Genomic DNA, 12,272 nt, shown 5'->3' with positions numbered 1-12,272 from the left:
CTGCATAACCTTGAGGACCAACAGCGGGGTTGTGTGAGACAGACATGGTAACAGGAGAGACACAGACTCAAAAGCATTAGTTTAAAAATGTTATTTACTAAGGTTCCTGGGTTGGTAGAATACCTGACTGGCCCTAACTCTAAAGGGAAAGTTCACTTAACTGATGTTTCTAATGGCCGTCGTCGTCTAATAGTCCAAAATAAGTCTGTCTGTGTCTAAACCTATGCTTGTCCTCACGCTGAAAATAAATGTGATGGAAAGTCTTTTGAAACGGAACAAAAATGGTGGTTCAACAAAACAAATGGCAAAAACAGAGTTGGTTTCAGGTGGTCTTCTCACCAGGTTCAATTTCCTCAATGTCACAAGGTTTCACAGGCTGCCTTTCCTAAAGCCTGGGCCCCTCTAGTTCCAAACACCAATTCAGCTGGTCAGGCTATGCCTTTGCTTTACATATAGTCTCTCTTACACATCACTCTGTCATGGGGTAGAATCAGAGGCTTTTGAAAATAACAGGCTCTTTGCTTTCCCTCAGCACAACCACTCTGTCCCTTTTGCCCCCTCTCTTGACTTCTTACTTATTAGACTTTTTATCTTCTTGTGCTTCTGCACCACTTAAATGCATTCCTTTCCTTTTGCCGTGCACACTTGCACTGTTCTTTATTTCCTTCTCTTGGTGGTTCCTCTTGCATGCTTCACAATGCACTTCTGGCCCCTTTTCCACTTTCTTATGCTTTTGTGGCTCTTGCACCTTTCCCATGGACCTCTTGCCCCTTCTTACAATTTCGTGCATCTTGCACCTTTTCCGTGTCCTTCTTGCCCTTTTCACACTTATCACTTAAATGTCTGCTTTTATTTCACTTTTACATCACACGCGCATCTTCAGTTTGACGCGGACACATCTTTGAAGTCTTCCCTTTTTCTTCACTCGAATACTTCAACAAAGGCGGTCGTCTTTCTTACGCGTTTAACATGCAACTTTGGATCGCACTCTTCACAGCCCGGCTATGCAATGCTTTCGGACTCACCGGGCTGACTTCCGCGCTTCGGCTTCTCAATGGACTTTGGTTCCAAGGTCAGTGCCTCACCGCCTGCCTCTTGGACGCCCCTGGGCTGTCTCACCGGCCCAGGTGAACAAGCACTTGCATCCGCATTTGCTACAGGAGACCAGCACGCCCCACAGCTCCCATCTGCAGACTCTCCTGGGCTCCCTAGAGACAGTACGACATCCTTTCATTGCGGGATGTTTTTTCGCTGGGTTTTTTACCCCAATTTTTTTTCAACCAAACCCATCACATTTTTTAGGGGGGTTAGTAAATTATATATATGGGGTGTGGGTGTTTGGGAATAAATACAAAATAAAGAAAATGGGGGGACCCCCCCAAAAATAATGAAAAATATTTGATGGGTTTTTTTCGTTAAAAAAATCGCGGTAAAAAACCTGGCGAAAAAACATCCTGCAATGAAATTACATGGAACCCTGGAGACACGGCTCCCTCACCACGCTTCTGTACTTGCGAATTGCAGCTCCTCGGTGTCTTAGCGTCCCGGTATTTGGCCTCTGGTCCTGGGCAGGTTTGGTGTCTGGGCTCTCCTACCAACTCGCTCTTTTGCTTGCTCCCTTACTCGCTCCTCCTTTTGTGTGAGACCAGACCTTTTATAGCAAAAAGACAATTCAAGTGGAGTCAGGTGTGAATAGTAACTAGTGAGTGCCTGACCCTTCCTGACTTTATTAGTGGGACAGTTTAAATTATTTCTAGGGTAGGTTGCTCTTATTTCCGCATGTTATTCCTACGGCTAATCTTTAATTATCTTAGTTGCCACTTCCTTCCTCGTCTCAGTATTTGTTGGAAATGGGGAGGGGGATAACAAACAAGATGGGAGTTGATATTTACGCTTATATTATTACAAGGCGTTTGGCAAAGGTGAGAGGTAAATCCCCTGACCCTGGTTTTGTATCCCAAAGATGATTCTCTCGGTGTCAGATTACTCCCTATTTTAAACACCCAGACATGAGAGCACTGAATTGCATAATACTGATCAGAACTAGGGGGAAGAAGGTGAAGAAGATTTGGGATGGAAGTTGTCTTTGTCTTATTTTACTTTCCCCTTTTCCGGGGTTTGTTCTGGGATGGCATGTTTGTCCCTCTCTTGGGTTGGGGACCAGCATAACCCAATAAGGCTTCTGGGATCTCTTCCCCTAACGTCCCGTTGGGATACTGTGTCTTGCCTAGGGTACTCTCCTGAGTGCAACCCCGGACTCCCCTACCCAGGTGATTTACCCTCCCTTACCCTCTCCTCGCTTATCCCCTCGCTTATCCGTCCCCAGGGTTGGAATCCGAAAGTGATGGCCCTCCCCTGGCCACCAGAATAGAGGATTCTCTGGGTCTACATGGGAGAATACCCCTAGGTTTCTCACAGTGGTCAAAGGGGAAGGTGGTTGCACAAAGCTACTAGATGGTGGACACAAAGGAGGTATTCAGGGAATCCCAGACCAACACAACCGGTTCCCCTCACTAATGCAGGGGGAAGCCAAAAAACATTTACAGATACCCCTTTTCATAAGGTTCACACGCCTATGCCAGCTCCTTAGCGAGACCCAAACACAGCTTAGGAAAATGAAGCCTTCTTTGTTAAAGAAACCGCCATGGGAAAGCAGGGAAACGTGTTTTTTGTCACTGATGCAAAAGAAAACATTTCGGCAACATGGGTAACACTTGTGCAGACCGCTGAAGTCCCAAAGATTCAAAATTGCACACAATTTGAAACTTAAAAGAAAACAATCTAACGCTATTCTCCTGCTCCTGTTAGCGATGCAGGGTTTACACATTTGAAAATTCCCCTGCACAGTTATATATACTTCTGACAGCTTCACATGCTTACCAGCATATTTTCTGATGGTGGATTTCCATGCTGATAAAGCAGAGACATGTAGGTTGAAGCAGGCACAGTAATCAGAAGGCTAGTGCTAAGAAAGGAGAGCGCACACATGTCCCAGACCATTCTGGAAGCCAGGATTGTGGCAGGCCTTAATGTAAGCTTACACCAAGCCACGGGGCCAATTCACAGAGCAGCACAGCTCACACTACATGGGGACAAGCCATCTCAAACTGTGGAAGTTGGAGGAAAATTGGATATCATCTAAATGGGAGATTTGGAGGTGTCACAGATGGCGTTAACAAACAGAGACTCTCTGAAAGTGTAAGGGGTTTTAATTCCAAACAACTTAAAATATTTGAGAAATGTTACAATGTGCAGATTGTTCAATGTTCAGATTGGCAGATTTGTATCCATAGCCATATTTGTTCAATGCAATGCACCAGGCTGGAAATGAGGGGGGCTGTTAAGGGTCATCTCTCTCTTTCTCTCTTTTTCCCTCTCTTTCTTTCTCTCTTTCCTTCTTTCTTTACTTCTCTCTCTTCCCGACCCACCCACCCCAAACCCCCACCCCGGTGCAGGCCATTCTTTAGCCCAGGCTTCTGTCAATTGTAGCATTGTCTCCAGCAAGCGGTAGCCCCTGATGGGTAGAATCTGTATCTTTCTTTGATGTGAAGGGTTAAAGGCAAACACCTTATCTATCTAAATTCCCTTTGGGAGCAATCTAGGGTCTAGGTTCCCCTGAAAGATGGTACAATGTAAGGGTTTGTGGCTTCCAGGGAGATCTGAGTGTCTGGGTCTTATCCTTCTGCTCTCAGATGTTCCTTTCCCTATGTCTCTTTATCGCTCCCTCTTGCCTCCTACTCTGCTACCTCTTACCTCCTACTCTGCTACCTCTTATTCCACCCACTGTCTCTCCTGAAACGGAAACTTCCTTCTCTCCCATCCAATGTTTCTCTCTCCTGCTTACCTAAATCTTCAAATCTTACCACTTCTCTCCCCTCTCCATACCAGTGCTACTCACCTACTCTTGCTACTCTCCCCAGACTACTCACTACACCCCTCTTCTCACCTTTCAGTATGCCCCACTCCCCACCTCAACCCTTGATCCCCCAATGAAGGATATGGTGCCCTGCTCACCCTTCCAGGGATATAGTGCCCTGCTCACACTCCCAGTACACTCACTCTCACTAGTCTCACCCCCTTACTTGTCTCCTGTACCCTTCTTCTCGCACCCCACTTACACCCCTCTCTACTATCCTTATTTTCTCCCAGCACCCACATTCTCACTCTAACCTACTACCCTAACTCCCACTCTTTCCTCGCCACTACCCTCAACTTCACAAGCACGCTCATATTCACTGCTTCACTCTCACAAACTGGTACCATTCACAAATACCTCACCTTGTACACTGCCTGATTAATCTGCCTTAATGCTAATCTGCACCATCCTTCTTCCACCTGTTCTCTTGGTCTGCCTCTGCCACCTCTGACCTCTCCCAAACAATGCACGCAATGCCTTTCCTTCTGTCTCCTTTCATACTGGGGATCTGCTGGTTCCGTCTCCCCCTCCCTCTTCCATTGGCTGCAGTGCTCACCTGAATATAGGAACCAATCTGCCTGTCCTTTCCGCAGGGACAGGGTTACATAGGTGAGAGACTTTACCAAAAAAACTCAAGTCCACCACTACATTTCCACTACAGATTGTATAACAGTCTGTAATGGCTGCTCTGCTGTCTCTCTGGAATGCTGTATGTATGAAAGTTCATTTTTCTTCTGCCACATTGAGTTATTTGCTTTTCTTCGGTGCTTTATGGTGTTGAGCGTGTTTCGTGCTTTCTGCTGCTTTGGTTCAGGACTCTGTTTTCCTGGTTGCTCTCATGTGCCTTCTGGCAGTTGTGGCCATGAAAAAGAGGACAAAAGAACACTGGTGCAGCACATGCAGGGTCCTCAGAGCATCTGGTCAAACCCGCAGCTCTCTCTTCCCCTCTGACATGGCCGTGATTGGTGCACAGATGTCAGAGGGAGAACATTGAGATGGTTGGAAGGAGAGTCTTTGCCATCTGTTGAGGTGAGAGAAAGATTGTGGAGATTGGAGGAGAGACGTCATCAGGAGCAAAATAGGCTAGAGGAGGATAAAGCCACTGCCATCGGGGAGAAGCCCAATAGAAAGCTAGAGGGGGGAGATGAAGCTGTTACACCAGGAAGTGAGAGGAGGATAGGTATACTAGTCATAGAGACCAGGGAGATTCTGGCAGACCAATTCAGTCGGGGGCAATCTTCAGAGGAGGCAGGGTAAGATACAAGACTGTGCAAGCTCACCGAGGGGCGGAAATAAGGAAGAGAAAATCCCAAGGACCAGAACCCTAAATCATGGAGGTGGCCAGTTGACGACAGACCTCCGAAACTCCTCCCGGAAACCTTTGCAAGCCTGTGGTGAAGATTCACAATTACCACAAGTTTCTGGAGAAGACCTTTGAACACTTGCAATTCTTGAATGTGTTGGCCTCAGTGGGCAATGCCCCAGACTCATCAGAAAAGGGTTTGGGAACTCTGAAACCAAACAATTGGAAGAGAAAGGAATGGTCAATGTATTGTACAGTTCAGTGAGGCCAGTACAGACCAAAACCTGAAATGTTGTAAAATACCTTTTTTGCTTGATCACAATTTTTTACAGGAGAATCATCCCGCTGTTTCTGTTTGTGGTGTAAATAAGTGTTTTGTTAAATATCGCATCCTTCTAGTTGCCTGTTTCTGGTAGACATTTGTGCTGCCTACGATAGCATGTATTCGTTCCATGGACCATGCAGTAGATGTTCCCCTTTTGAACTGAACTATTTTGCACTGGCAGAAATGCACCCATTGGTAAGACTATCAGAAACCAGCTATGGTTTACACCTCCTTTTCTTTGAACCACTATTTTTCCCTTTTAAGGGCTTCCCAACACATTTTTGTAAAGAGTGAGGGCATGCGTAGGTTTAGACACAGACATATTATTGTTTTGGACTTTCAGACAACGCCCCTAGCTTTCTTTCTGACTTTCCGCTTGTTTGCTCTCTCTTGCTTTCGGCTTTCTTTCGTGCCGCTTAACACTTTCTTATATTTTCTTGCTTCATGCCTTTTTACAATCTGTCACTTGTCTTTCGCTCTGTGCCACTTTACTTCGGTGCCTTCCCCTCACTCCGATGCAGTCACATGCAAGCTCCTGAGTTTCTCTCTCATTGACTTTCACAAACCTCAACGGGCAGCGTTGCATTGACAGGCGGTCCTCCAGGATACGCGGGATTGAGGTCAGGGTCTCACCACCTGCCCCTCAGACATCCTTAGGGCCGACACAGGTCCCAAGCGAACAAGCACTCCACTGAATGCCGCCTGCAGGATGTAGGCAGCCACCTTGGAGGCACGGCTCCCTCGCCACTCTGCAGCCCCTCACAGACACAGGGCTAGCATATCCACACACTGTTCTCCTCCAGCCTTCTGCTCCTGCCCCTTTCTGATCCTGCCCCTTTCTGCTCCTGGCCCTTTCTGCTCCTGGCCCTTTCTGCTCCTGCCCCTCTCTGCTCCTGCCCTTCTATGCTCCTTGGCTTCTGTGGTCCAGGTGGCATCCCCAGCTCGCTCTAATTCTGGCATTATTTGGCTTGGGACTGAGAAGGGATTCATGCTGGTCTCAGCCATGCAGCCTCCCTTCTGCCTCTGGCAGAACTCCACCTTTTATAGTGTAGGGAAGAGTCAAGTGGAGTAAGGTGTGCACAGTTGGGATAAGTGCCTGACCTTGCCTGACTCTATTGTGGGACAGCCTAGTGGTAGGTTGTAGTAGTAGGGCCCTGTCTTGATTCCCAATGCTTTTCTAACAGGTAATCCTCATTAATCTTAGTTGCATCTTCCTCGTCTCAGTGTTTGTTGGAAATGGGGAGGGGGAGATGGGGTGTGATTGATAATACCCCATGAAGGCTGAAGGAGAGTGGGTTGGAGTATTATTGTGAATGGGGGAATACCATGTCTCGCCCTTAGGTATTCCCTCGTGACCCTCTACTCAGGTGATCTTCCCTCGCTTATCCACCCCTAGGGCCGGGATCCAAAAGCGATGGCCTTGCCCTGGCCACCGGAATTGAAGATCCTGAAGGAGTAGGCGGGCGAGATTAAAGTTTTGTAAGAGCACAACCAGCCTTTGTTAACCAGGTGCAACTAAACAGTAAGCCAAAAGACTCCATGAAGAGTAATAGAGAAAATGACACACACATTAATAATAGCTGAAATCTCTATGAATAAGAGGCACATCTATTCCAAACACAGTCCCATCGCACGTGTCCCATAATTGGAGAACATTGGCCATTCATTAGAAGCAACCACAGATAGGACACCTACCGTACTCCCTAAACGCACAAGTAAACATGATGCACCACACAAGGCCAAGTACAAATGGATTGCTCGCTCACATGGCCTTTGAATGATGGATGATAACTTTTAATTATGGGAAGAATGTTCCATGGACCCCGCCCCCCCCCACCCCTACTGTTAATCTGTCTCATATCCTGATGACCTGCCAACTGTCCAAGTTTGGTAAGCAATGTGCCAACCTATCAAAATCCTTATAGGCATGCCGCCCCTCAATTAGTATTCCAACCAACTCCTTGCCATGAAGATGATGTAGTTTAACCTTTATCAATATAGGGGTAGTTCCAGGTGGAGCCATCAGATATGTGTAACCCATGAACTGTTTAACCTGTATGTAATCTATATGTGGCCAAACCCACTAACCTATCCCCGTTCCCCATAGGTTTTGTAAACTATTATGTTATGACATCAGTGATGACGAGTTTATTTTATTTAAGCAATTGTTTTTGATAAGTTTGTCGAGGGCGTTGCGACTTCAATGCTTGCACGCTGTCCCAGCTTTGTTTAAATGCGTAAAAATTTGGGTTTTGCTGTGCACTTTGGAACTTTGGGCCACCTTAACATCTTCTTCACAATACTTATATGTGAAGAAGGTCTGACAGGCAATTGTTGTTCTCTTGTGTCTTGGCACTTTTTAAGCTGGTTACCTTACATAAGTACATGTTAGTACTGTCTGGTAGAGGGGAAGAAATGATAGGTTTTGGGAAAGAGGGTAGTTGTGAGATGGGGGAGACATACCACATTCTCTTGGGATGGTTGTCTCTAGTACCATAAGGGGTTCCCTCCGCCCCCATGTGATCCTCACCCTGTGCACCACACCAAGGGGTACTATTGGACTGTGACTGCACCGCCCTGGCCCCATGGACAAGGTCTCCCCCTGTGGAAGAAGCGACAATATCCGAAGATTAGATCCACTGTACATAATGATAATCGGAGCACACAATGCAACAGATGTAGAAGAAGAATGTACAGCTATTTGCCAATTCTGTGGGAGAGCCCTGAATACCAAGTTTGTGACAAAGGGGTCCCTTATGTATTCCTTTAAACCGAAGAGGTGGTTAGTAGACCAGTGCTGCACTCCACACACTCATAGTACAATGCTGGTTAAGTTGGTGTAAAGCATTTAATTGTTGGTTGTCATTTAATACTACTATGACCACTGGTAATATGAAAGAGCTGGGTGAGACAACACAGATAGCCATCAAAGCAGCGTTTCCAAATTTAGAAATCAGCGCTTAGTTACAAGCTGATAAACTGGGTGCACATTCTGTAAGGTGGAGAAAGTGGATTGGAACCATCAAAATTAACAACAGTGTTCTTGAAATCAAACATCTTATGCATTACAAATAAGCAGCAAAGTGTTTAAAATAAAACAACTTCTCTCTACAGATACTTGTTACGCAACCAATACATGCAATACATACTAAAGGAAGTTATGGAAACATTTAGGCAACAATTGTCCTATTGAAGGAATCTAAAATTTTGGCCATGCCTTACAATATGTAAATCTAAAACTAATTTGAAACATACTGCAGCAAACATTAGTGAAAGAAGTGAGTTGCGTTAACAATTACATTGATTCTTAAGAACCAGGTATGCTCGTTAATACCACCTCCCCTCTTTCCGACTACTTTCTGTTCATGCCACGCCTACCATCAACCAGGATGCTTGATCGCTTTGTACATTGCTCTGATATCCGTTCTGCCCTAATCACAGTGTATATACAAATAAACAATCATCCATCAATCATTTGATAACAAGTTTGGGTTCACCTTACTTCATGAGCTTCAACAAGTAAGCATCTCGATCACTGTGCCTGCAACATAGAACAAACTAATGTGACGGGTATATTATGTAATCTATCTTTTCTAAACAGTTCCAAAATGAGACCTGCAGTTTACTAATGCTGATTTACATGTGATGTCTGAAAAAAGAAGTGGTACGATATTCTGAAATGCAAAATAAATAAGGACCTAACTGAAGCAGACCTATTGTGTGTAAATCGGTTTGTGTTTAAGCGTTTTGCCTGTGTAGTTGTCACTACTATATATGATTTTCACTATCTGACTAACATCTTTATTTACTGATTCTACTAGAGTTGTTTAAGTGATGAACAGCTAAGGGCATTAAATAGTCACAGACAGATATTAAATGATAAAAAACAAGCTGAAGTACAAGCGGAATTCAGGAGAGCTATGGAGTCTGATGAACATGGACAAAATGCATGTGGCAAACGGGATGTGACCGCTATCTGGAAACTACGAATTGTGGACTACAAAAATCAAGGGCAAGATGCTGGTAAGCTAGGCAGCATTTAAAAATTTTTAAAATGTTTCTTTTGACGTCCTTATTATACTTTGTGACAAATTCATCCCAGACATTTTGTATTAAGACATGCTCAGTTATTCCTCCGATCAGTCCCTGTGATCCCAGGATCAAGGTTTGTTGGTGGTACGGGCTAGGGCTCAGAATATTCTGGGTCCAAGGCCCATGCTTGTGGGAGAGCCACCTACAGGCCCTTAGAGTGGATGTCAATTTATCTTAAGTCTGGAAAGATTTGAACAAGCTGATTTTCATGTAAAGATCTTCTGCTACACTTTTTACAATCAGGTGTTTGAGTGCTAGGTGATAGTCTTGAGGATTGGTGATTCTAGGTAGGTAGTTCTGCAGGAGTGAGCCCTACAAATGCAGTCAATTGTAGTATTTGATTACCCAGGAAGGAACTCAAGATTCTGCTCTTTAGGGAATATCTAGGGGTCACTTTTTCGCCCCTGCTATTCATAGTTTTATACCATCTCTGTAGTATGGGATATCCAATCTACTATAACCTGTTTCTCCACTTCCACTGACTTCTGTTAACCCCACATTACTTGTTTCTTCCTAGCTAGGTTTGATTGATATAAAATCCAAATACAGTGGGCCTCATTACGAGTCCGGCTGTAACCGAGGCGGTAAAACCGCTTGGTTACCGCCGGACTCGTATTACCATTCCGCCTCCGTGACTCCCGGAAATGCCAGGGCATTACGACCCTGGTGTCCCGGGAATTCCAGAGGCGGAATTCGGTAAATCCCCATTCCCATTGAGTCCCATAGGACTCAATGGGAATGGGGAAGTGGAAACACCGGCACCATCTTGTGATGGTGCTGGCGTTTCCACGTCCGCCTGCAGGCGGGCGGTGTGAAACCCGCCAGGCCAGACCTGGCGGGAACATCACCTCCCGCCTGCAGGAGTCTGGATCGGGCGGACCGGAATTAACAGTGGCGGCGGGTTTACCGCCACTGTTAATTCCGGACCGCCCGACCTCTAATGAGGCCCTATATAGTACAAAGGTAAAGGATTCCTGTATATGAATCTTCTAGGCAATCAAGTTGGTGTTTACAGGATGTAACTACGGTGGTGTGATGTAACTATGGAATTTCTGAACAAACATTGGTGAGTTTGGTATTTTCCAGTGTGTGTGGATGCTGTGGATATCTGGTTTAGTGTGTGATATCACACAGCCTGCAGCCCACTTTGCTGAATCACATGAGCAAGATCTGCGTATTAAGGTTGTGTCATTCATTTGCAGTCTTCGATGATCGTGGATATATAACTCTTCACTATCAATAAAAGATTATCTGAGGCATTTGCTGGCAATTATTTGGAGAAGATAGCTTCTGTGTGCTTTTCCTCCTCTTTTTGTGATTCTCTTGATTGGGCTCGCAGAACGTGGTTGCAGAAGCTTCTGAATTTGTCAGCATGCAGAGAGTTATCCAGGAGCTTCTGGACTAGAAGAACAGGGTATTGTACCATGATATGATATGATATGATATGGCATTTGTAACGCGCCTATACACACGTGTATTGTACCATCTATATCTAGGGAGCTTACATATTCATAGAGATTTAGATCCTTGTAATGGGGTACTGGAATTTGTTTTTTCCTATCCAGGACGACTGTGACTATGGCTGTTTATTTTAGAAGCTGATCACATTTTGGTACCCTTTTTGTTGTCAGGGTTTTAGTGAATTTGCACAGGGATGGGATCAATATAGGGACTTTAGAGGGTTATTTGAGAGGTGTCCCACTTTAAAATAAAGTGCCATTGATCAAGGATCCTTCTTTATCCTTCCGCTGGTCCAGTTTATGAAGAGCCCCACTAAAGCTTTTCCTCTACGAAATGCCATCATGAAATAAGTCATGGGAAACCAAATTGCAATCTAAGGATTTAGTCAACAAAAAATGAGTTGCCTGGATTAACTTAATGTATCCAAAGGCTGTGTTCCCTTTCTGAACTATTTCTGTTTCTCATCTTACTTTAGTTATGCTGGGGAATTGTATTTGCATTATTAAGCAAAACTGGAATGATAGCAGTGTGTAGAGCAAACCATTTCTGGCTGCTTTACACAAGGTCAAGAATTCAGTTGAACAAGAAGTGAACCAAGGTTACATGAAGCCAACAAAGACAACATGGACCCTCCTGAAATCATGTGAACCATGTTTAAATTATATGGAGCAATGACTGTTTGCTCCGTGATAACTTGTTGGCTCAATCTATCTCACACTGTAGCATTATAGCCACACTCAATATTCTGTTCAATTTAGTGTTTACACATCTGCACGCTAGATTTTCACACAGCTCCTCATGAATGGATCTAGTTTAGTTCTTTAATTCAGGTGCCAGATACTCCAAGTTCACAGGTGGTATAAGATGCATAAGGGGGTGTTTGGATTTTCTTGGGAATTTATTTGAAAGTAACACTAAACCTGTGCTTTTTTTGGTAAAAAAAAACAAAGTAGGGGTACATCCGATGCTGATGTTTGTACACCTTCATGAATACCCACATGCCAAACGATGGGTTGCTATTGGGTATGATTCTCGTGTATGTATGGAATGTTAATAGAATATGCAACAGAATATGCAACATGGTGAAACTGAATACAGTTCTTCGGTTTCTTAACAGACACAAACCAAACTTTGCACTTATGCGTGAGGTCTGTAAATACTTTAAAAAAGGGAAT

General features: G+C 44.7%; 1 protein-coding gene across 3 annotated transcripts in view; it reads left to right on the top strand.

Annotated features, from left to right (window-relative positions):
• The window catches only part of BRCA2 (BRCA2 DNA repair associated), a 2,020,919-nt gene that overhangs the window by 1,574,468 nt on the left and 434,179 nt on the right, over positions 1 to 12,272 (top strand). For all 3 annotated transcript variants that reach the window (XM_069639263.1, XM_069639261.1, XM_069639262.1), the window contains one exon: positions 9,366 to 9,567. In XM_069639263.1, coding sequence (XP_069495364.1) covers positions 9,366 to 9,567 — 202 coding nt within the window. The remainder of the gene's footprint in view (positions 1 to 9,365; positions 9,568 to 12,272) is intronic.

This window comes from Ambystoma mexicanum, chromosome 7q, assembly GCF_040938575.1.
Source record: "Ambystoma mexicanum isolate Mex_15411 chromosome 7q, UKY_AmexF1_1, whole genome shotgun sequence".
NCBI classification, from domain to species: Eukaryota; Metazoa; Chordata; class Amphibia; order Caudata; family Ambystomatidae; genus Ambystoma; species Ambystoma mexicanum.
This window is presented reverse-complemented; position numbering and strand designations above follow the sequence as displayed.